Source organism: Pongo pygmaeus, chromosome 4, assembly GCF_028885625.2.
Source record: "Pongo pygmaeus isolate AG05252 chromosome 4, NHGRI_mPonPyg2-v2.0_pri, whole genome shotgun sequence".
Lineage (NCBI taxonomy): Eukaryota > Metazoa > Chordata > Mammalia > Primates > Hominidae > Pongo > Pongo pygmaeus.
The window spans coordinates 154,891,544-154,912,387 of record NC_072377.2 but is presented as its reverse complement, the minus strand read 5'-3'; the positions used below and the strand labels follow the sequence as shown (position 1 = coordinate 154,912,387).

At 54.6% G+C, this 20,844-nt stretch overlaps 1 protein-coding gene across 3 annotated transcripts in view; it reads left to right on the top strand.

The window, feature by feature from the left end:
- Positions 1-20,167, top strand: part of PDGFRB (platelet derived growth factor receptor beta) — a 41,937-nt gene extending 21,770 nt beyond the window's left edge. For all 3 annotated transcript variants that reach the window (XM_054488417.2, XM_054488420.2, XM_054488421.2), the window contains 19 exons: positions 154-281; positions 402-576; positions 1,135-1,327; positions 1,984-2,099; positions 3,409-3,532; positions 4,105-4,316; positions 7,453-7,547; positions 8,489-8,621; positions 9,232-9,336; positions 9,703-9,813; positions 10,861-11,020; positions 11,985-12,145; positions 12,699-12,817; positions 13,011-13,133; positions 13,897-14,008; positions 14,454-14,553; positions 15,168-15,273; positions 16,174-16,406; positions 18,058-20,167. In XM_054488417.2, the coding sequence (XP_054344392.1) occupies positions 154-281; positions 402-576; positions 1,135-1,327; positions 1,984-2,099; positions 3,409-3,532; positions 4,105-4,316; positions 7,453-7,547; positions 8,489-8,621; positions 9,232-9,336; positions 9,703-9,813; positions 10,861-11,020; positions 11,985-12,145; positions 12,699-12,817; positions 13,011-13,133; positions 13,897-14,008; positions 14,454-14,553; positions 15,168-15,273; positions 16,174-16,406; positions 18,058-18,241 (2,690 nt within the window). In that variant the 3' untranslated portion in view covers positions 18,242-20,167. The remainder of the gene's footprint in view (positions 1-153; positions 282-401; positions 577-1,134; positions 1,328-1,983; positions 2,100-3,408; positions 3,533-4,104; positions 4,317-7,452; positions 7,548-8,488; positions 8,622-9,231; positions 9,337-9,702; positions 9,814-10,860; positions 11,021-11,984; positions 12,146-12,698; positions 12,818-13,010; positions 13,134-13,896; positions 14,009-14,453; positions 14,554-15,167; positions 15,274-16,173; positions 16,407-18,057) is intronic.
- The last annotated feature ends 677 nt before the right edge of the window (positions 20,168-20,844 follow it).

The window sequence follows — 20,844 nt, the reverse complement described above, 5'->3', positions numbered from 1 at the left end:
GCATGTAGTAGGTATTCAGTAAATATTTGTTGAATGAATGAATCTTCTACATCAGTCATCCTTTCCCTCTCTAGCCCCCTACCCTATCCCCAAGCTGAAGTGCTAGTGTCTGGTGGTGACTTCCCCAGACCTAAGCCAATCTCTCTCTACCAGTGTCATCTATCAACGTCTCTGTGAACGCAGTGCAGACTGTGGTCCGCCAGGGTGAGAACATCACCCTCATGTGCATTGTGATCGGGAATGAGGTGGTCAACTTCGAGTGGACATACCCCCGCAAAGAAGTAATGTGGGGCCAGGCAGGGGTCGGAGGAGGGGCCAGGAATGGGTGGATATCTGGCTTGCAGACTGATTTCTCCCCGGCCCCTCCTGATTCGGGGGGCCTGCCCAACCTGTTGCTGCAGAGTGGGCGGCTGGTGGAGCCGGTGACCGACTTCCTCTTGGATATGCCTTACCACATCCGCTCCATCCTGCACATCCCCAGTGCCGAGTTAGAAGACTCGGGGACCTACACCTGCAATGTGACGGAGAGTGTGAATGACCATCAGGATGAAAAGGCCATCAACATCACCGTGGTTGGTGCGTGCCTTGGGCTCAGCCCAATCCCCAGTCTGAGATGGACCCAGTGCCTGTCACAGCCCCGGGGTATAGTCAGCCACACTCCAGTGCAGCCCTAGCTAGCCTCTGTGCCAACCAAAACCCCAATTCCAGGATAAACCCAAACCAAAATGCAGTGTCAGCCCCAAATCCAACCCTATCTCAACCTAGACTTTCTGACTAGCCAGAGCCCCAGCCCCAACCTGACTTCCAAGCCCAACTGCCATCCCAGGTCCGGGAAGCCCCATCCCCAAATTCAACCTTATCACTAGTCCCAGAATCAGCCACAATACTGACCTAGAACAGAGAACTGTTAGTACAACTCTGGTCCCAACCTGGGAGCCGGCCCCAACATCCACATTAGCCCCAAATTTGGCCCCTTCTCCAGGCCCCGTCCCCAGCCCAATTTCAACCTCAGCTCCAGAAACTCCATGGCCGGCAGCATCCCCAGGCTGAAGCCCCACCCCACAGCTGGCCTCCTTTGGGATGCAGTTGGTGCCCTGCCCCCAGGGCCCCGCCCCTGACGGTCACCCCTTGCAGAGAGCGGCTACGTGCGGCTCCTGGGAGAAGTGGGCACACTGCAATTTGCTGAGCTGCATCGGAGCCGGACACTGCAGGTAGTATTCGAGGCCTACCCACCGCCCACCGTCCTGTGGTTTAAAGACAACCGCACCCTGGGCGACTCCAGCGCTGGCGAGATCGCCCTGTCCACGCGCAACGTGTCGGAGACCCGGTGAGCAGCTCGCTCTCCCACCCCATTCTTGAAGTTATTTTTCTTTGCAGCCGCCAGGCAGCCCTTGGCTTTCAGCCACAAACCTAGGCCCAGCTTTCTGAGAGCATATTAGATGCCAGGTGCTGGGGATGCTGCAGCGACCAGAGCTGACAGTTCATCCCTCCTAGAGTTTCTAGTCTAGTGGAGGAAACAGACGCCGGTCAGATGATCACCCAGATGTTTAGTTGTCCTTGTGATGGGTGGGGCCAGCAGTAGCAGCCAAGAAGTAAACGGGCAGATGACTGGGGAAGAGGGTGCCAGGCAGGCCACTCGTGGCCTGCGATATCCCTGAGGCTGGAGATTTGCTGGCTGACAGAGACTGTGATAGGTTAGGATGGAGCAGTGTCCACCTTTCTGAAGGGGAGAGAAATAGGACTTTCCCTTCAATGCCCCCCACCCCCACCAACAGTTCATCTCAACCCTCCCTCTTGGCCTAGGGGAACTGCCTATGGGTGAGGATTTACGAGACCTGGTTTGAGTCCTGGCTCTGCTACCAATGCCGAGATGACCTTGGCAAGCCCTTCCCCTCCCTGGGCCTTGTTCCTGTTTATACTAGGAGGGTGGGGAGAACTGTAAGAGTCCTTCCGACTCTGACTGCTGCCTTTCCTGCTCCCCAGGTATGTGTCAGAGCTGACACTGGTTCGCGTGAAGGTGGCAGAGGCTGGCCACTACACCATGCGGGCCTTCCATGAGGACGCTGAGGTCCAGCTCTCCTTCCAGCTACAGATCAATGGTGATGAGCACGCCCCTCCCCATGTCCCTTCTCCTTCCCCTCCCTGCCCCCATCCCCTCTCCCTTCCTGCACTGTCCACCCTTCCATGGGAGGAGTGGGAGAGGGAGCCTGCAGCTCAGGAGGTGGATTCTAGGCCACTGACCCACTGCCGTGTGAACCTGGCCTCTGGGCCTCAGTTTCCCCAGCCGTATAAGGAGGCCATCTGGCTAGATTGGTGTTTCCAAAACTTCAGGCACTTAGGTACCAAGGCCATGATTTTCCCTTCTCACATTCCACTTATACTGTACTATTAACTCGATAGGTATTTATTGAGCAACTACCATATGCCTGTCTATTCAAGGTTCTTGAACTTCCCTCCCTGCCTTTGTGCAGCTTGCATCCGAGTAGGGGAAGACAAACACTAACAGTAGGGAGGAAAACCCCAGCGAATTACATAGGTTAGAAGGTAACTAACACTTCGGGAGAGGAAAAACAGGGGCCCGGTAGGGAAGTTGAGAGTGCTGGGCGCAGAGTGATGGTGAGAGTTGCATTTTTGATACAGTGATCAGGGCTGAAGAAGCGACATTTGCATGAAGACTTGAAGAAGGTGAGGACATTAGCTCGGTGGATATTTGGGGAAAGGGTACCTCGGGCAGTGCAAAGGCCAGAGCAATCGCTGAAAGGCTTGTGTGGTTGGAACAGGGCTGGTGGCGAGAGTGGTGGGAGACGAAGTCAGAAAGGGGATAGGGCAGTGGGGGCTGGGAGAAGGGCAAATCCCATAGGTCTTTGTGGGCCTGGTGCAGACTTTGGCTTTTACTATAACCGAAGTGAAGAGCCATGGCAGGGTTTTGAGCAGAGGAATGACATGATAATGACTTAATGTTTTGTCAATTGACTTTCTAAAAACAAATTCATTTTGAAAGACAAAATGTAACCTCTCTATTGTAGGTGGAAAATCAGCATCACATGTCATAAATATAAAGCAGCCACTAAAATAAACTCAGAGAAGACCAAACAATGCTATTAAATGCTGGCTTCACGAGCTTGGTGGCCCAGGGCTCTGAGCTTGAGGCCTCCCTTTGTTAAAAGGGAAGATTAGCAAGTCTCAGAGAGGTGTTAAAGACAGACTAGCCCCCTGCTGAGGCGTTCCCTTTGAAGTACCCAGAAGGGAAGCCATTGGTTTTCACACCGATTCCTGGTATTTAATGTTCACCTGCAGTCTACAGCCCTCCTCCCCCAAGAGAGACTCTGCGCCAGGTCCTCCCTGAGGACCTGTCCTGTTAACTGTCCTGACCCTCCTGCCTCCTGACCCAGTGCCCTCTCCATGCAGTCCCTGTCCGAGTGCTGGAGCTAAGTGAGAGCCACCCTGACAGCGGGGAACAGACAGTCCGCTGTCGTGGCCGGGGCATGCCCCAGCCGAACATCATCTGGTCCGCCTGCAGAGACCTCAAAAGGTGAGCAGACCCGGGCCTCAGTCTCCCAGTGTCCCCCCAGCTGGCTAGAAAAAGCTCGTGAAGGTTATCTAGTCCCGCCCGTACTTCTTGGCATATTGTTCCAGGCATAGAGTTGCATCCTAGGAGGCCAGGTCACCACCTCCTTGGTCCTACTCTGTATGACCTAAATGGTCCCTTTTCCTTACCTTTACCCCTGGGCAGTTTGGCCCAGCAAATTGCAGGGTCTGAGCCCCAGAGACCTTACCCGCCCTGTAGATCAGTTCTGCACTCCTGGCCAGGTTGATTCTAATGTAGTGGACAGAGGCAGGATTCAGTGCAGGTTCTGCCTCTACCGCATACACTGTGTGACCCCGTGGGTCAAATAAGAATGGATTTTGCCATCAGCCTTGTCAGTTCTGGGGTGGGAGCACCCCCTGCTGACCAGTAGAGGGAGCACAGGAGGAGCCCGCTCGGAAACAGGCAGTGGGACATAGGAACTGGACACGTCCTGCCTCCTTCCACCAGTTTCTCCTCAGTTTCGCGGTCTGCAAGGGGAAGGGGCTGGCAGCCAACCCTACCGGCTCTCCTGGCAGGTGTCCACGCGAGCTGCCGCCCACGCTGCTGGGGAACAGTTCCGAAGAGGAGAGCCAGCTGGAGACGAACGTGACGTACTGGGAGGAGGAGCAGGAGTTTGAGGTGGTGAGCACACTGCGTCTGCAGCACGTGGATCGGCCGCTGTCGGTGCGCTGCACGCTGCGCAACGCTGTGGGCCAGGACACGCAGGAGGTCATCGTGGTGCCACACTGTGAGTCCTCAGCCTCGGTGGCCCCTGACGATCCCAACCCCTACCTTAACCCTGCCTGATTGGTACTGTGCCCATGTACCCACAGCAGGCCAAAGGAGTTAGCATGCCCAGGGGCAGACAGGAGCATTGTGAAACCCTGTTGTGTACATGCATAGGAACACGTTCCAGCATACACAATATGGGTACACACGTGTACAAACACAAGTCTATAAACCATGGATATGAATACCCTTCAGTGTGGTGTACATATACTACATGTATATTGTAAGCCATGTACATGAGCATGCTTGTTCCTTGAACATAGGTGCAAATCCTCTGTGTGTAGATATGTAAATCATGTACTAAAGAATGCCCAATCTCCAGTCACTCCTGTAAAGCTAGAGTGTATGTATATAAGCATACACATGTGCACTATGCCTGTCCATGTGTGTAAACCCACCACGTGTTTGTAAGCCATGTACATGAGCATGCCTAATCCCCAGACATCTGTTTAAACTCACAGTGTATGTCTGTATGCATGTACCTGTGGGTACACAATTCCTATACATGTGTACAAGCAATGCATGTACAATTCCTTTGCATGCATGCAAACTGGCATAGTGCATGTCAGTAAGCATATAATTGGAGCATACCTTTCTAGAAAAGTGTACAAGCATAATTCCCATACACATGTGCCTGCTGTACAATGTACATCTGTTAGCAGGTACACATACATGTGTAATTTCTGTGTGTATGAGCAATGCCTACCAGTGTCTTGATGCTTTTGTGTATCTACCTGCCCACCCTTAAGCATACATGCACCTGTATGAGTGTGCTTCATTTATTCACCTTTCTTCTTCATTCCTTAAATATGAGGACCCAATTTCTCATTGAAGTATAAAGGTCAAAGGGCTCAGCCCTGCCTGGACCTCCTAGTACCCATAGTCCAGAGAGAGAAGGCAGACAAGGAACTTGGCAATTCCCCCTGGGATCACCACATTAGGGGCAAAGCCTGGAGGGAAAAGGGGTCCCATGCCCAGCTATGGGATTCAGGAAAGTATTCTAGAAAAGGTACCTTTAGGTGAAAACCTAAAAAATGACTAGGAGTTAGCCTGGTAAGGAATGGTGTCCCACTCAGAGGGAATGGCCTGTGTAAAAGCCCAGAGGCAAAATGAGTTCCTAGAAATGAAAAGAATTCAACTCAATCTGGCTGGAGGATTGAGTGTGTGGACACTTAGGGGCTGGAAGGGCGGCAGATAAAGGGGAAGGAAGTGCTGTGGGATGGAGCTACAGGGGTCGGCAGATCTAGAGCAGGCAGGGCTCCAAAGGCCATGTGAGGCGTCTTGGTCTCTGTGTATGCAGGTCCTTGGGCGTGTTAATGCACGTGCCTGTCTAGAGCTGCCTCCTGTCCCCTGCCCTGTGGTGGATGGGTGGGCTTCTTTCATCCCCTCATTTCACCCGTGCTCCCACACATGCATACACATTCTCTGAGCAAGTGGGTATCTGGGCAGACAGTGTGGACAGCCTGAGTGGAAGACCAGCTCTGAGCCAAGGCAGATGTGACACTTTTGTGTGACTAAAGCCTGAGCGGGAAGCTGAGCACCAGCACACAGGGCCTAGGATGGCTGCAAGAGGGCTCCTTCATGCCTCCAGCAATGGCTGCCTAGAAGATGCAGGCTTCCTTCCCAGGACCGAGATGTGTGATGAGCGGGAGGAGGGAGGAGAAGAGGGATGTTGGTCTGGGACCCTGAGGAGGAAGGCATGGTGAGGATGGGTAAGGGTAAGGGAGAATGGATAAGGGGTGAGAGACGAAGTTGGAGAGGGAAGCAGAGGTAGAGTCATGAAGCCTCTGCCTTACGTGCCATTTTAGGAGTTTGGCCTTTTTCCTTTACTGATAACATGGGGAACCATCCAAAGTTTTTTTTTTTTTTTTTCTTGAGATGGAGTCTGGCTCTGTTGCCCAGGCTGGAGTGCAGTGGTGTGATCTTGGCTCACTGCAAGCTCCGCCTCCCGGGTTCAAACAATTCTCCTGCCTCAGCCTCCCGAATAGCTGGGATGACAGGAGTCCACCACCATGCCCAGCTATTTTTTGTATTTTTAGTAGAGACAGGGTTTCACCATATTGGCCAGGCTGGTCTTGAACTCCTGACCTCGTGATCCGCTCACCTCGGCCTCTCAAAGTGCTGGGATTACAGGCATGAGCCACCATGCCCAGCCTGCATTCAAAGATCTTAAGCATAAGAATGGCATTCACTTAGTAATTCAACAAATAGTACCGGGTACCTACTATGTGCCAGGTGTGGTTTTAGGGGCTAAGGTTATAGCAATGGATGGGGAGGAGGAGGTGGGACAGGACTTCCTGGGGAGCAAAGAAGCACAGACTGGGGACAGAAGAGGAGGGAATGAGTTCCTTGGGACCTCATAGGTGGCCAGCAGGGCAGGGCAGGGGAGAAACAGGTCTGGCAGGGCTGGATGGGGAGAGTGGGAAGCTGTACAGCGAAGAGGCTGAGGCCTTGAGGGTGGAGGAGACTCGAGGCTTGTAAGGGCCAGTGTGAGCCCCACTTTGTTAACTACCGTCACCACCCCAACCCCAGCTGGGCCCTTTGGGTGAAGTGGGGAGGAAGCAGCCTCCATGCTGAGGTCTGGATTCATCAGGCTGGGGGTCTCAGCCATTGCTCCCTCAGTGGCCACTCACTCAGTCCACTGGCCACTCGGTCAGGCATGGAGCTTGGAGTCTGACGGAGCTGTGGCATCCCCAGCAAGGGTGTGGACTCAGGGGAGAGGTAAGCCACAACCCAGCCCTCAGGGGCTCCAGGGCTAATGGGAGGTCCAGGCAATGGACAGGAACCCAGAACAGGATTTGTACCCCGTCCAGAGCTCTGGCAGCAAAGCCAGACTGACTGGCAGGGCTGAAGGGACATGGAGGCCAGCAGTGATCTGAGTGGGGATAGTTACTGAGGGGATGGGGTATTTACAGGACAGTCAGAACAAGTGGCCTAGAGTGAGAGGCTGAGGGTCTGACACTGCAGGCTGATGGGGAGGTGGGCGCTTCTATTCTGGACAGGATGTGTACGGAGGGATCTATGATGCCAGAGATGGGGTGAGGGGAGGGCAGCTGCCCAGTTTGCTCATGGCCTGCTCTCATCTCTGCCTCCAGCCTTGCCCTTTAAGGTGGTGGTGATCTCAGCCATCCTGGCCCTGGTGGTGCTCACCATCATCTCCCTTATCATCCTCATCATGCTTTGGCAGAAGGTAAGCCCCTCCCTGGCCCAGTGGGTGAAGACTGGCACATCATTATTTTGCATGAATTCCACCCCTCTGCCCTCCTTGAATGCTGCGTGATCTGACCACATGCAGAGCTCAGCATGGAACTCAGGTGGGGACTTGTGACGCTGGCTGTCCGAGCTTCCTCCACCCCCAGCAGTCTGGGCCAACCTGAGCCTGGCCCGAGCTATCCAGGATTCCCTTCCCCTACTGTGTCACTAAGTCCCCGGGTCCTGCTGAGACACCATTCCTCTCATCCTAGCCATGGAGCGTGGGACCTTTGAGGTGGACTGCATGGGCTCCAGGATTCTTCCAGCTCTCACCCATGGAGAACCTGTGATTCTACTGAAATGCATTCTGATCCCATTAGTCTGTAATTTCAGTGTTCTGCTTTGAGATTTTACCATTCTGTGATTCCAACATTTTAAGCTTCGTGAATCAGGATTGCAGCACCTCATGATCCCATCATTCTAAAATTCCAGTCCTGTGGTTCCTACATCTTAAGATGTCAACATTCTAAGCTTACATCTTTCTGACTTGCCCAGCATTGGGATGGCCATCCGCATCCAGCCGAGTACCCTACCTGGTGTCACTTTCTGGGGTCATCTGCTCTACCACTTCCATCTGAGGAGCAGCTAAGGCTGGGAGAGAAGCTAGAGAGGAGGTTCTCATGAGCCAGGCCCTCAGCTGCCAGTTGCTCCTCAGTCTGCCAAGTCTTGAAGCCTCCTCTGGGGCCCCTTGGTCCCTGTTCCCTCCGAGCCCATGAAGACCTTGGCTCAGTTGAGCACTTGCTGTGTGACTTCAAATATGCCCCTGCCCTTCTCTGGGCTTCAGGGTCTCCTGCCCCATGTGTCCTAGACGGATGAAGCTAACGGGCCTCAAGGCCTGAGACTCCCTCTGATAACTAACTCCTCGGGTTGGTCCTCCAGAAGCCACGTTACGAGATCCGATGGAAGGTGATTGAGTCTGTGAGCTCTGACGGCCATGAGTACATCTACGTGGACCCCATGCAGCTGCCCTATGACTCCACGTGGGAGCTGCCGCGGGACCAGCTTGTGCTGGGTCAGTCCTGGGAGGCCTCATGTGGCAGTGTGGGGACTCAAGTTGGGTGGGAAGACTGAGGTCTGGTCCCAGCCTTGCCATGACTAGCTATGAGACCTAGGGCTGGTGTCTTGCCTTCTCTGGCCCTCCATCTCCTACTATGTACAATAAGAGCAAGATCATCCCCCAGGAACTGCCTAGCATTGAGGCTCTATGATCCTGTGACCCTGTGAGACGGGATCCCTATGTGGCAAAAGCGGAAGGATTGAGGACAGGCTGAGTAGCAGGCCTGGTCTGGCTGGGGAAGCTGAGGAGGTACAGAGAAGCGAGCTCCCTTGGGGAGGGAAGAAACTTTCCAGAGATTAAAGATGGGGCAGAAAGCAGGCAGGACTTAGATGAGATACCAAGAAAGACAGGGAGGCATTGTGGTTGCAGGAGTGTGTTTAGGGAATACCCTGAGTCCAAGGTGGTTTAAGTAATGTCTAGGTTGACCTAAGAGAGTGGCTCTTTCCTCTCACTGGGCAGGAAGGGTGATAGCGGCCAGGGGGAGGAGAGTGGGGGGAGGGGGGCAGCTGGGGGAGCGGTACAGCTTCCTGGTAGGCCAGGAGCTAATGGATCATCTCTGCACCAGGACGCACCCTCGGCTCTGGGGCCTTTGGGCAGGTGGTGGAGGCCACGGCTCATGGCCTGAGCCATTCTCAGGCCACGATGAAAGTGGCCGTCAAGATGCTTAAATGTGAGTAGTCCTTGGAGCCCTCCACATCTGGGCCCTCACCTCTCCCTGCCCCTCCCCACACACTTAGCCTCTCCCAGGGTGGCCTGATGCTGATTTGCAGGCACTAGAGGGGCCATCACACTGCAGCAGGCACTGCTCCCGAGTCTGGGTCTGGTTTGGGAAAAAGGGTTCCTCACCCTGGCCTCCTCAGCCTGCCTTCCCCTGCCCTGGCCTCTTCCCCTCCTCAGAGTGTGGGTGCTCACCCCCGCTGGGCTGCCTGGGTCTTGCAGCACAGGACGGGGCAGAAGAGTCAGAGTAGGCTCCTGTGGTGGGGTCTCCATGGAGCCTCCATGACTGGACCTGGCCTGGGGCCCCCATTTTCCTCAGCCACAGCCCGCAGCAGTGAGAAGCAAGCCCTTATGTCGGAGCTGAAGATCATGAGTCACCTTGGGCCCCACCTGAACGTGGTCAACCTGTTGGGGGCCTGCACCAAAGGAGGTACCAAACCCACTGCCCCAGAGGACTCAGGGAAAGTGCCCACCACCAAGGCCAGGCCCCGCCTACCCCTTCCTCAGGCCTCGCACAACAGCACACTCCTGCTGGAGGGTCTGTGCCCACCCGCTCCAGCGCCCTCACCGCACTGTCCCAGAGGGCGGTGGGGTTTAGAAACTCACAAAATCACAATACCTTCACGGCTGAAGGATTAGTCAGGTCACCAGTCCCAGCAGCTTCCAGACCATGGTGTTGCCTGACACTTTTTTATTTTCCCAATACATTTTGAAAACCAATAAATAACAGCTCACATGACATTAAGATGAGTTATACGCCCGCCATTGGAGACCACCAGCTTGCTACTTGGGAGCTACCTTCATTTGATCATAGAAGAAAGTCTCTGTGGCCAGCTGGGTCTATTTGAAGCTCTGATTACCAGTTAGGCTGAAAAAAAAAATGTTATCACCATTTGCAGCTGCTTATTGTGAGATTTGGGATTTTCCTCAGCATTATGCAACCAAAATAAAATACGGAAGTATGTTGGGTACATAGACTTATTCACGTTTGCAATGATCACTCATTTCAACATTTTCGTTTTCGTAGATATCTTCGAGTTCTCACTGATTAACTTTAAGTAAATGCATTGTAGTTGAATTTAACTACTAAAGTGATCATTGTAAACAGTGGCCTTTATCTGCTTTCTATACTGAGCTCCAAAGTAAGCTTTAGTTTGAAAACATATCAATAAGAGCCAACACTGCGGGCTTGCCACGTGCCCAGCCAGTAAAGACATCATCCATTAATCCTCATGACAGCGCTTTGTGGTGGGTTTAATTAGCCCCACTTAACAGCTGGGGAAGGTAAGGCTCAGGGAGACTAAGCACCTTGCTCTCCACCACACAGGCAGGAAAAGAATCCGGATTTGCAAGGCACTAAAGCCTCCTAGCTGTCATGCCAAAGTCTCTCCCACATCCAGCCCCTGATTAGCCTCGTGGCCTTGAGGGGACGCCTGAGGCCTCTGTAGGGACTGTCCCTGAGCCTGTCCCTCCGCAGGACCCATCTATATCATCACTGAGTACTGCCGCTACGGAGACCTGGTGGACTACCTGCACCGCAACAAACACACCTTCCTGCAGCACCACTCTGACAAGCGCCGCCCGCCCAGCGCGGAGCTCTACAGCAATGCACTGCCCGTTGGGCTCCCCCTGCCCAGGTACCAGGAGGGAGGCCAGGGACTGAATCTTTGGGATACCTGAGGAGCACTGCTCCTTCCCCTCCTTTTGTCCAGGAGGAGAAGCTGAGGCTGTGACAGGGCAGGGGACAGAATCACTCCTGGAGCTAGGGCTGTTCCACAAGATGGTCCACCCCAGATGAGGGAATAACAGTAATGCCAGGCCCTGTGCTGCTAAGCCCTCTACAGATGTGACATGCCATCTGTGTGTCGTGGGTGTTTGCCCTTCAGTCCAGGGCATGCAGTGATGGAGGAGGGGTCAGAGGCTGTGGTGAGACGAGAGCCAAGCCTCCCAATTTGCACAGTGGTGCTCCAGGCTGTGTTCCTCTCTGCAGCCTCTACACATCAGCCTCCACACTGCCTCTCAGGGAGCTCAACTCCTGTCTTCCTCTTTTCCAAAAAGAACATTTCTTAGTTCTTTTGCTGATTACAAAAACAAAGACAAGAGTAGCTTCAGAAAAGCGTAAAAGACCTAAAACTCACTCCTGCCCTCTCCGATGTTTTGATCAATTTCCTTCCCATCTTTTTCCTGCCCATAGAGACAGATGTGTGTAGAGCCCCACAGCTCTTTGGGGAGCTGATGCTACAGGCATAGGTATCGGGGTGAATCCTGGCTGCCTATGCTGGATTGCAGCCAGGCACTCCCATGGCCAGGTGGCGCTGGGGAGGACACAGAAAGGCGCCTCTGAACACACCCATCTTGTGACCTTTTCCCTGGGGTGCTGTAATTGCCTCTGGGTGTGAGCTCTCTGGGTTCTAACTGTCATTTTGGTAGCCTCAGTGCCCAGCTTGGCCCAGCAGGTTGGTTGAAAAGGCTCGATGCACGGGCTTTCCTACGGGGATAGACTGAAGGAAGATGAGTGAGTGTGTGAGTGAGAGAAGAAATTCAGGAGGGGAGGGGAAGGCAAAGCCTGCAGGCTCTCCTGTGATGCTCCTTTACCCCCAGCCATGTGTCCTTGACTGGGGAGAGCGACGGTGGCTACATGGACATGAGCAAGGACGAGTCGGTGGACTACGTACCCATGCTGGACATGAAAGGAGACGTCAAATATGCAGACATCGAGTCCTCCAATTACATGGCCCCTTACGATAACTACGTTCCCTCTGGTGGGTGGACACAGTGACATAGTACCCCACACCCACACAGGCTGATGCTCTTCACATGCCTAGCCTTGCCAAAAACCCTGAGAAGAAGGGAGCTTAGTGCCCATTTCATAGATGTAGAAATTGAGGCCAGCCACCTGGCCAAAACTGATCTGTAGTGGACCCCTAAACGGAAGCCCTGTTTATGGATCCGGAAACATGCATAGAACCCTCAGGGAGGGAGAGAGCAGGGATGTGGGAGGACCTGGCCTTTTGTCGTGCTAGGGAAAGTGATCTACTCAGCTTCAGCCCCAGGCTGGTCTAGTGTCCCTGAGAGGCAGGCAGGCCAGGCTGGGCAAAAGTGGCCCAAGGGCTAATGCCAAAAGGCCAATGAGGGCACCGATAAAGCAGGAGAACTTTGAGTTTGATATTAAGAAATCATTCCCCTTTTAGGGGAGACCTAGACGATCAGTAGCCACTTGTCTTAGACATTCAGTCTCCCAGGAGCCAAAGGGCAGGGGTCCTGTGGGCCAGAAGGAGACATAAGATAGCAGGTGACCCTCTGCTTCTCCTCTAGCCCCTGAGAGGACCTGTCGGGCAACTTTGATCAACGAGTCTCCAGTGCTAAGCTACATGGACCTCGTGGGCTTCAGCTACCAGGTGGCCAATGGCATGGAGTTTCTGGCCTCCAAGAACGTACGTGTGGTTTTGGTGGGGCAGAGTGGGGGCTGTGGGGAGGTGGGTCACCCAGCTAGCCAGCATCCTCCAAGAGCACACCAGGGTGGCCTCTCGCATGTGGCCAGTGTTGTATTTTCCCAAAGCCCTTGACATGGAGGGTCTTTCCCCACAATTGTCCCCAAGGCCTCAGCTCCCCTCTCTCCAAACCCAGTGTGTCCACAGAGACCTGGCGGCTAGGAACGTGCTCATCTGTGAAGGCAAGCTGGTCAAGATCTGTGACTTTGGCCTGGCTCGAGACATCATGCGGGACTCGAATTACATCTCCAAAGGCAGCGTGAGTACCTTCCCTGGTCCCTGCAGGGCAGTCACAGTGCCTGTGACCGCAGGAACAGATTCCCCCCTGACCAGTGTGGCTGCAGCTCATAGGAAATCTGTGTGGGGCTCCTCGTGGCCTGCCCTAACAGCGGTGATGGGCTGTGCCTGCCCAGCTATGTGTGCAGGGACAGGAACGGGAGCCGCCCAGGAGTGCATGGAGCAAGTATAGCAGCAGGGAGGGCTGGCTGTAATGGGTCCAGGGTGGGGGAAGGGGGAACAGGCCAAATGTTGTTCCAGCGGTGGTGGGCAGAAGAAGAAGCCCAGGTGACAGGGCAAGAAAGATGAGCAGGTCACACGCGGTAGCAGGGATTGGTCTGGTTAAAACGTGATCATCCTGCCTGTCTCTCATCTCCCCACTTTTTAGCAAACCCCAGATGGAGGGACGCTAGGCCCAGAGATCAAAGGCAGCCAGGATAAGAGTTTGAGGGGGTGCCTTGACAAGTCCCTGGCTCCCAGACTTCACTACTCAGACCCTGGGGCTTTTCCCCAGGGACAGGGGCTGCCTTGTCCCCAGCTAGTGAGAAAAGAAACAGCCTCTGGTCCTCTGGCCAGCACTGGGATGGACATGGGAACTGTGCTGTGCAGAGACCAGGGCCCTCACAGGGAATGGGAGGGAGAAGTGGTTGTGGGTGGGAGCTGCCAGGTACCCTCCTCCCGTCCCAGGTGCAGAGTGGGGCTGAGGTCCTTCCTTGCACTCAGCACCTGTCCTAACCTCCCTACAGACCTTTTTGCCTTTGAAGTGGATGGCTCCGGAGAGCATCTTCAACAGCCTCTACACCACCCTGAGCGACGTGTGGTCCTTCGGGATCCTGCTCTGGGAGATCTTCACCTTGGGTACGCTTGCTTCCTCCTCTAGCCCTCAGCATCCTGGCCTGGTGTCTACCTCGACCACTCACGCCTCTGGCCTGGTGGGGCTATGGGATGAGCCCTGATACGGGGATCCTGGTTCAGGTCCCAGCTCTGCTACCTTCTCCCTGCTGTGTGATGTTAGAAAATTCTTTGCCCTCTCTGGGTCTCTTTATCTCCCTGTCTGAGTATTGACAGGTTTGAACAGTGACATCAGAAAGCCTGCTTGGCTCTCACATTCTGGCTGTCTATCCTGGGGAGGGTTGCGGTCTCTGTTCAGAGCCCATGAAGGAGCCCACACTTCCAGATGCCAGGGGCACTGTCCCCTTACCCATACCAGGGCCAGCATGGCTCTCCTTGTCCTGTAGAAGAGGGTGCCCTGCCACTTTTCCACCCCTGAGCCTGTATATCTCTTGTCTCTGCTCCCCAACAGGTGGCACCCCTTACCCAGAGCTGCCCATGAATGAACAGTTCTACAATGCCATCAAACGGGGTTACCGCATGGCCCAGCCTGCCCATGCCTCCGATGAGATGTGAGTGGAGCCTCGTGCATTTGGGAGGATTTTGTGCTGCAAACAATAGATATCCAACTCTACTGGCTTAAGCCAAAGATGAGAGATTTGTTAGCTCAGAGATCTAGAAAGCCTTGGTGTAACTGGATCCAGCCATTCAAAGGATGGCATCAGGAAACTTTTGTTCTAGCCCTGAGCTCTGCTTTGCTCTGTGTGGCCTCATTTTCAGGCCAGCATTGCCAAAATGGCTACCAGCAGTGCCAGCCTCATGTCCTACTGCTTGCTCCATAGTGCCAGCAAAAGTCCCAGAGCTGACCTTCAAGGGCTCAGGTGGGGTCACATGCCATCAAGAACCAACCGCGGAAGCTGCAGGGCTGAAAACTATTAGCCAAGCTTGGGTCCTGTGCTCACCCGGGCGTAGTCAACCTGTGGAACCATGTGGAATGGGGGCTCTCAGAGGGCCTCCCAAGGGAATATCCAGAGGCAGGACCTCTGGATACACCCAGCCACCACTTCCCTCCAGCTCCTTTCCACGGCTCACCTTGTTCTGAGAGGCAGCAGCCTCCTGCTCCCCCAGCCCTGCCTTGTCCCCTAAACCCTGGGCCAGAGACCCTGACCCTTCTCCTCATCCCCAGCTATGAGATCATGCAGAAGTGCTGGGAAGAGAAGTTTGAGATTCGGCCCCCCTTCTCCCAGCTGGTGCTGCTTCTCGAGAGACTGTTGGGCGAAGGTTACAAAAAGGTATGTTGAGGCAGGGTAGGGGTGGAGCACAGAGAGCTCTGGTACAGAAGTCAGACACTGAGTACAAGGTTCTGTGTGATGGGCTGGCATTTAGGGGACCACCCTTTGTCCTCTCTGGGCCTCAGTTTCCCTGCTGATTCTAGGAGGGGATGGGCTGGCGCTATGAGTTTATTTTAGCAGCACAGAGCTTTATGAAATGGAATCCTACATGGAAGCTGATCGATTAGATGCAGGGAGGGGGCCTAGAGCCCTGTCTGTCCTGCTGCCTCCCTCAGGCCTTTACATCCATACCGAACCGTGGGGCTCCTTCAGAAGTGTGAATAACCCCAGGTTACATGACCGTGAACCGCCTGACCACTTGGATCCTGCCACAGGATTGTCTATCCAAGGCCCAAAGAGCCAGTAGGGCCCTGAAACCCTGCCCCATCCAACAACAAGGGTCCAAGTGAGGAGGAAATACACATGGCCTTTGACACAGAGGCAGCTCCTTCTTTGGGTCCATTTCTCACCCTCACTGCCCCCCGGGGATGGTCCCAGGGACCTGGGAGATGGAGTAAGGTCATCACCACTTCACAGCAAAGGAAACTGAGGCCCTGAGGAAGGAGGCTGAGGCAGCATGAGAGCCTGTGCCTGTCTTCTCTGAAGTCGGGGAACAGTTAGAGTCCTGGGTGCTGGTCTGATAACTGTCCCTCCCTGGGTGGTCCTGAGCTCACCATGCCTTGTAAGATTCTATGTGAGGTAGGAGGGCAGCTCAACCGTGTGGCTTGGGCAAATCCCTTTCCCCTCTGAGCAGCGGGGGTCTTATTTATACAAAGGGGGATGGGCCCGGTTAGAAGATCCCTGAAGGCATTTCTGGCCTGACCATCCCTGTTTCTTTGGTTCTCCCTGCCCCGGGAGCAGAAGTACCAGCAGGTGGATGAGGAGTTTCTGAGGAGTGACCACCCAGCCATCCTTCGGTCCCAGGCCCGCTTGCCCGGGTTCCATGGCCTCCGATCTCCCCTGGACACCAGCTCCGTCCTCTATACTGCCGTGCAGCCCAATGAGGGTGACAACGACTATATCATCCCCCTGCCTGACCCCAAACCCGAGGTTGCTGACGAGGGCCCACTGGAGGGTTCCCCCAGCCTAGCCAGGTAGTCACCCTGGCCTGGGGCCAAGGAAATTGTGTGCAGTGTGTGTGTGTGTGTGTGTGTGTGTGTGTGTGTGCTGTCAGGTTTGCCTCAGAGGTAAGTTACCTAGGGTAAGTACTTATCCCTACCAATGAACAGAAGAGAGAATGGAACTCATTTGAACTTTGATGCCCTGAGGTGGAAAGGGCAGGCTAGTAAAAACAAAAGTATGGGCTGGGACTTATTTGCAAGGTAGCTATTTCCTTTAAGGGAGCCCTCGGAGGTTATCTATACTCTCTCATCTCTAGGTCCTGTCCTAGCCCCAAGGAGAAGAAGCAAACCTACTTAGCATCCCCAGCACTTCAGTTGTTACTCATGGCCAGCCTGAGGCCTATGTTCTGTTCTTCAGCACCCTGCCCTGGGGCCAGAGAGAGCCTGCTGGGTTGTAGGAGTCAGAGGTGCCTACAGGAATTCAGGACAGAATTCAGACTGGGAAGGAGATTCGTGGTTTTATTTTGCCTTGGGAAGTGGTGAAGTTACAGGTCAGAGGGGGCTTTATAGGAGGACCCTGCTGTTGCGGAGACTTGATGTCCGCACAGGATCTCCCCTTAACTGGAGAGAAGGGCTCCCCATGAGGCCACGCCCACCTCCAAAGCAAGATCCAGCCCAAGGTGAAGTGGCTGGAGCCCCAGGCTGGGGTACTGTCCCAACTCTGCCACTAGCCGCTGAGACCTGGGAAGGTTTCTCCTCTGCGAGCCTCAGTTTCTCCATATGTGCCAGGAGCGCACACAGGCCTTAGAAGGCTCCAAAGGCCCTCATTGCTCTAACTGTTGAAGAGGCGAACCATCCAAGAGTCCCAGTGGATGGAGCAGAGGAGTGAAGTGCAGCGCTCGCACAGCTTGAGGTGTGAATGCTCACTCTGTTTTGTGCCCTCAGACAAGCTGCTTCACTGTCTAAACATTGGTGTCCTCTTCTTTTTTTTTATTATTTTTATTTATTTATTTATTTTTTGGAGACGGAGTTTCGCTCTTGTTGCCCAGGCTGGAGTGCAATGGCGCGATCTCGGCTCACTGCAACCTCCACCTCCCAGGTTCAAGCAATTCTCCTGCCTCAGCCTCCTGAGTAGCTGGGATTACAGGCATGCAGCACCACGCCTGGCTAATTTTGTATTTTTAGTAGAGATGGAGTTTCTCCATGTTGAGGCTGGTCTCCACCTCCTGACCTCAGGTGATCCGCCTGCCTCGGCCTCCCAAAGTGCTGGGATTACAGGTGTGAGCCACCACGCCCGGCCAGTGTCCTCTTCTGTAAAATACAAACAGTTAAAGTACTTCTATTAGGCGGTCATTGCAAGGATTAAATGAGATAGCATACACCTTTAGGAGTGCAGAGGAGGGAGATGCTGGTGGGTGAGAAATGAGCTTTGGAGCCAGCTGACCCTGCTCCGAAGTTCCAGCTCCTGCACTTCTCTGCTGTGTGAAGTGGGGCAGTGATATAACCTCTCTGAGCCACACTTCCCTTGCGGTGCAGGCCTTGCATAGTTTTCACAGGAGTTAAATGAGCCGGAGTGTGTGAAGCCTACGGTGCAGGGGCGGACACACCGAAGGCTCGTCATGACTGCTGCTGGAATCCTCCTGGGCTCCTTCCTAGCCCCTCACTCACTGCCTCTTTCCTCTAGCTCCACCCTGAATGAAGTCAACACCTCCTCAACCATCTCCTGTGACAGCCCCCTGGAGCCCCAGGATGAACCAGAGCCAGAGCCCCAGCTTGAGCTCCAGGTGGAGCCAGAGCCGGAGCTGGAACAGCTGCCGGATTCAGGGTGCCCTGCGCCTCGGGTGGAAGCAGAGGACAGCTTCCTGTAGGGGGCTGGCCCCTACCCTGCCCTGCCCGAAGCTCCCCCTCTGCCAGCACCCAGCATCTCCTGGCCTGGCCTGGCCGGGCTTCCTGTCAGCCAGGCTGCCCTTATCAGCTGTCCCCTTCTGGAAGCTTTCTGCTCCTGACTTGTTGTGCCCCAAACCCTGGGGCTGGCTTAGGAGGCAAGAAAACTGCAGGGGCCATGACCAGTCCTCTGCCTCCAGGGAGGCCAACTGACTCTGAGCCAGGGTTCCCCCCAGGGAACTCAGTTTTCCCATGTGTAAGATGGGAAAGTTGGGCTTGATGACCCAGAATCTAGGATTCTCTCCCTGGCTGTCAGGTGGGGAGGCTGAATCCCTCCCTGGGAAGATTCTTGGAGTTATTGAGGTGGTAAATTAACTTTTTTCTGTTCAGCCAGCTACCCCTCAAGGAATCATAGCTCTCTCCTCGCACTTTTATCCACCCAGGAGCTAGGGAAGAGACCCTAGCATCCCTGGCTGCTGGCTGAGCTAGGACCTAGCCTTGGGCAGTGTTGCCTCATCCAGAAGAAAGCCAGTCTCCTCCCTATGATGCCAGTCCCTGCTTTCCCTGGCCCGAGCTGGTCTGGGGCCACTAGGCAGCCTAATTAATGCTGGAGGCTGAGCCAAGTACAGGACACCCCCAGCCTGCAGCCCTTGCCCAGGGTACTTGGAGCACACGTGGCCATAGCAAGTGCCCGTGTCCCTGTACTTCAGGCTCATCAGTCCTGGGGCTTTTTCTTTATCACCCTCAGTCTTAATCCATCCACCAGAGTCTGGAAGGCCAGACGGGCCCTGCATCTGTGATGAGAATGTAAATGTGCCAGTGTGGAGTGGCCACATGTGTGTGCCAGTATATGGCCCTGGCTCTGCGTTGGACCTGCTATGAGGCTTTGGAGGAATCCCTCACCCTCTCTGGGCCTCAGTTTTCCCCTTCAAAAAGTGAACAAGTCGGACTTATTAACTCCCAGTGCCTTGCCAGCACTAACATTCTAGAATATTCCAGGTGGTTGCACATTTGTCCAGATGAAGCAAGGCCATATATCCTAAACTTCCATCCTGGGGGTCAGCTGGGCTCCTGGGAGATTCCAGATCACACATCACTCTCTGGGGACTCAGGAACCACGCCCCTTCCCCAGGCCCCCAGCAAGTCTCAAGAACGCAGCTGCCCAGGCCTTGACTTAGAGTGACAGCCGGTGTGCTGGAAAGCCCCCAGCAGCTGCCCCAGGGACATGGGAAGACCACGGGACCTCTTTCACTACCCACGATGACCTCTGGGGGTATCCTGGGCAAAAGGGACAAAGAGGGCAAATGAGATCACCTCCTGCAGCCCAGCACTCCAGCACCTGCACCGAGGTCTGCGTCGAAGACAGAATGGACAGTGAGGACAGTTATGTCTTGTAAAAGACAAGAAGCTTCAGATGGGTACCCCAAGAAGGATATGAGAGGTGGGCGCTTTGGAGGTTTGCTCCTCACCCACCAGCTGCCCCATCCCTGAGGCAGCGCTCCATGGGGGTATGGTTTTGTCACTGCCCAGACCTAGGAGTGACATCTCATTGTCCCTAGCCCAGTGGGCATTGGAGGTGCCAGGGGAGTCAAGGTTGTAGCCAAGACGCCCCAGCACGGGGAGGGTTGGGAAGGGGGTGCAGGAAGCTCAACCCTTCTGGGCACCAGCCCTGCATTGCAGGTTGGCACCTTACTTCCCTGGGATCCCCAGAGTTGGTCCAAGGAGGGAGAGTGGGCTCTCAATACGGTACCAAAGATATAATCACCTAGGTTTACAAATATTTTTAGGACTCACGTTAACTCACATTTATACAGCAGAAGTGCTATTTTGTATGCTGTTAAGTTTTTCTATCTGTGTACTTTTTTTTAAGGGAAAGATTTTAATATTAAACCTGGTGCTTCTCACTCACAGACTTTGTGGTCTCTCTCGGGTTTGGGTTCCTGCCCGTGGGGAGTGTGGAGTGGGGCACATGGGGCTCACCCAGACGCAGACCCCCAGACAGGTCCCTTCAGCTCTGAGTCTCATTTCATTCATCTGTAAAGTGGGGATTTTCGCTCTCCCACCCCTCTCTGGAAGCTGGGGGGCCTAGACCTTGGGCTTGGTTTCCCAAGGTGGAAAGCGAGCAGGCTTTTCTGGCTCTGCAGAGCCTGGCCTTGAGTCGGGCAGGAGGGTGTGGGGCTGCAGGGCTGCTCCAAGGCTCTGGTGCTGAGGCGCCTCACTGCCCCCACCATGTGCTTTGGCTTTGGCTATCAGCTGGGACACCCTCCCCTCCACTCCGCCCACAGGCCCGGATTGAGGCCAGTGTGCTCTGTGACAGGCAGCTGCTACAGCCCAGATTCCAGGTCCAGGTGAGTCATGATCAGGCCCCAGGTAGGAGAAGGGCAGACAGAGTGTCCAAAAGCGTGAGAGCACGAAGTGAGGAGAAGGTGGAGAAGAGAGAAGAGGAAGAGGAAGAGAGGAAGCGGAGGGAACTGCGGCCAGGGTAAGGACAGGGGAGGGAATAGGGTGGCGACCAGGCTGTGGCTTTGAGGGCAGAGGGGTGTAGACCTGGCAGGACCCAGACCCCTCACGGTTGCAGCAGCCTAGG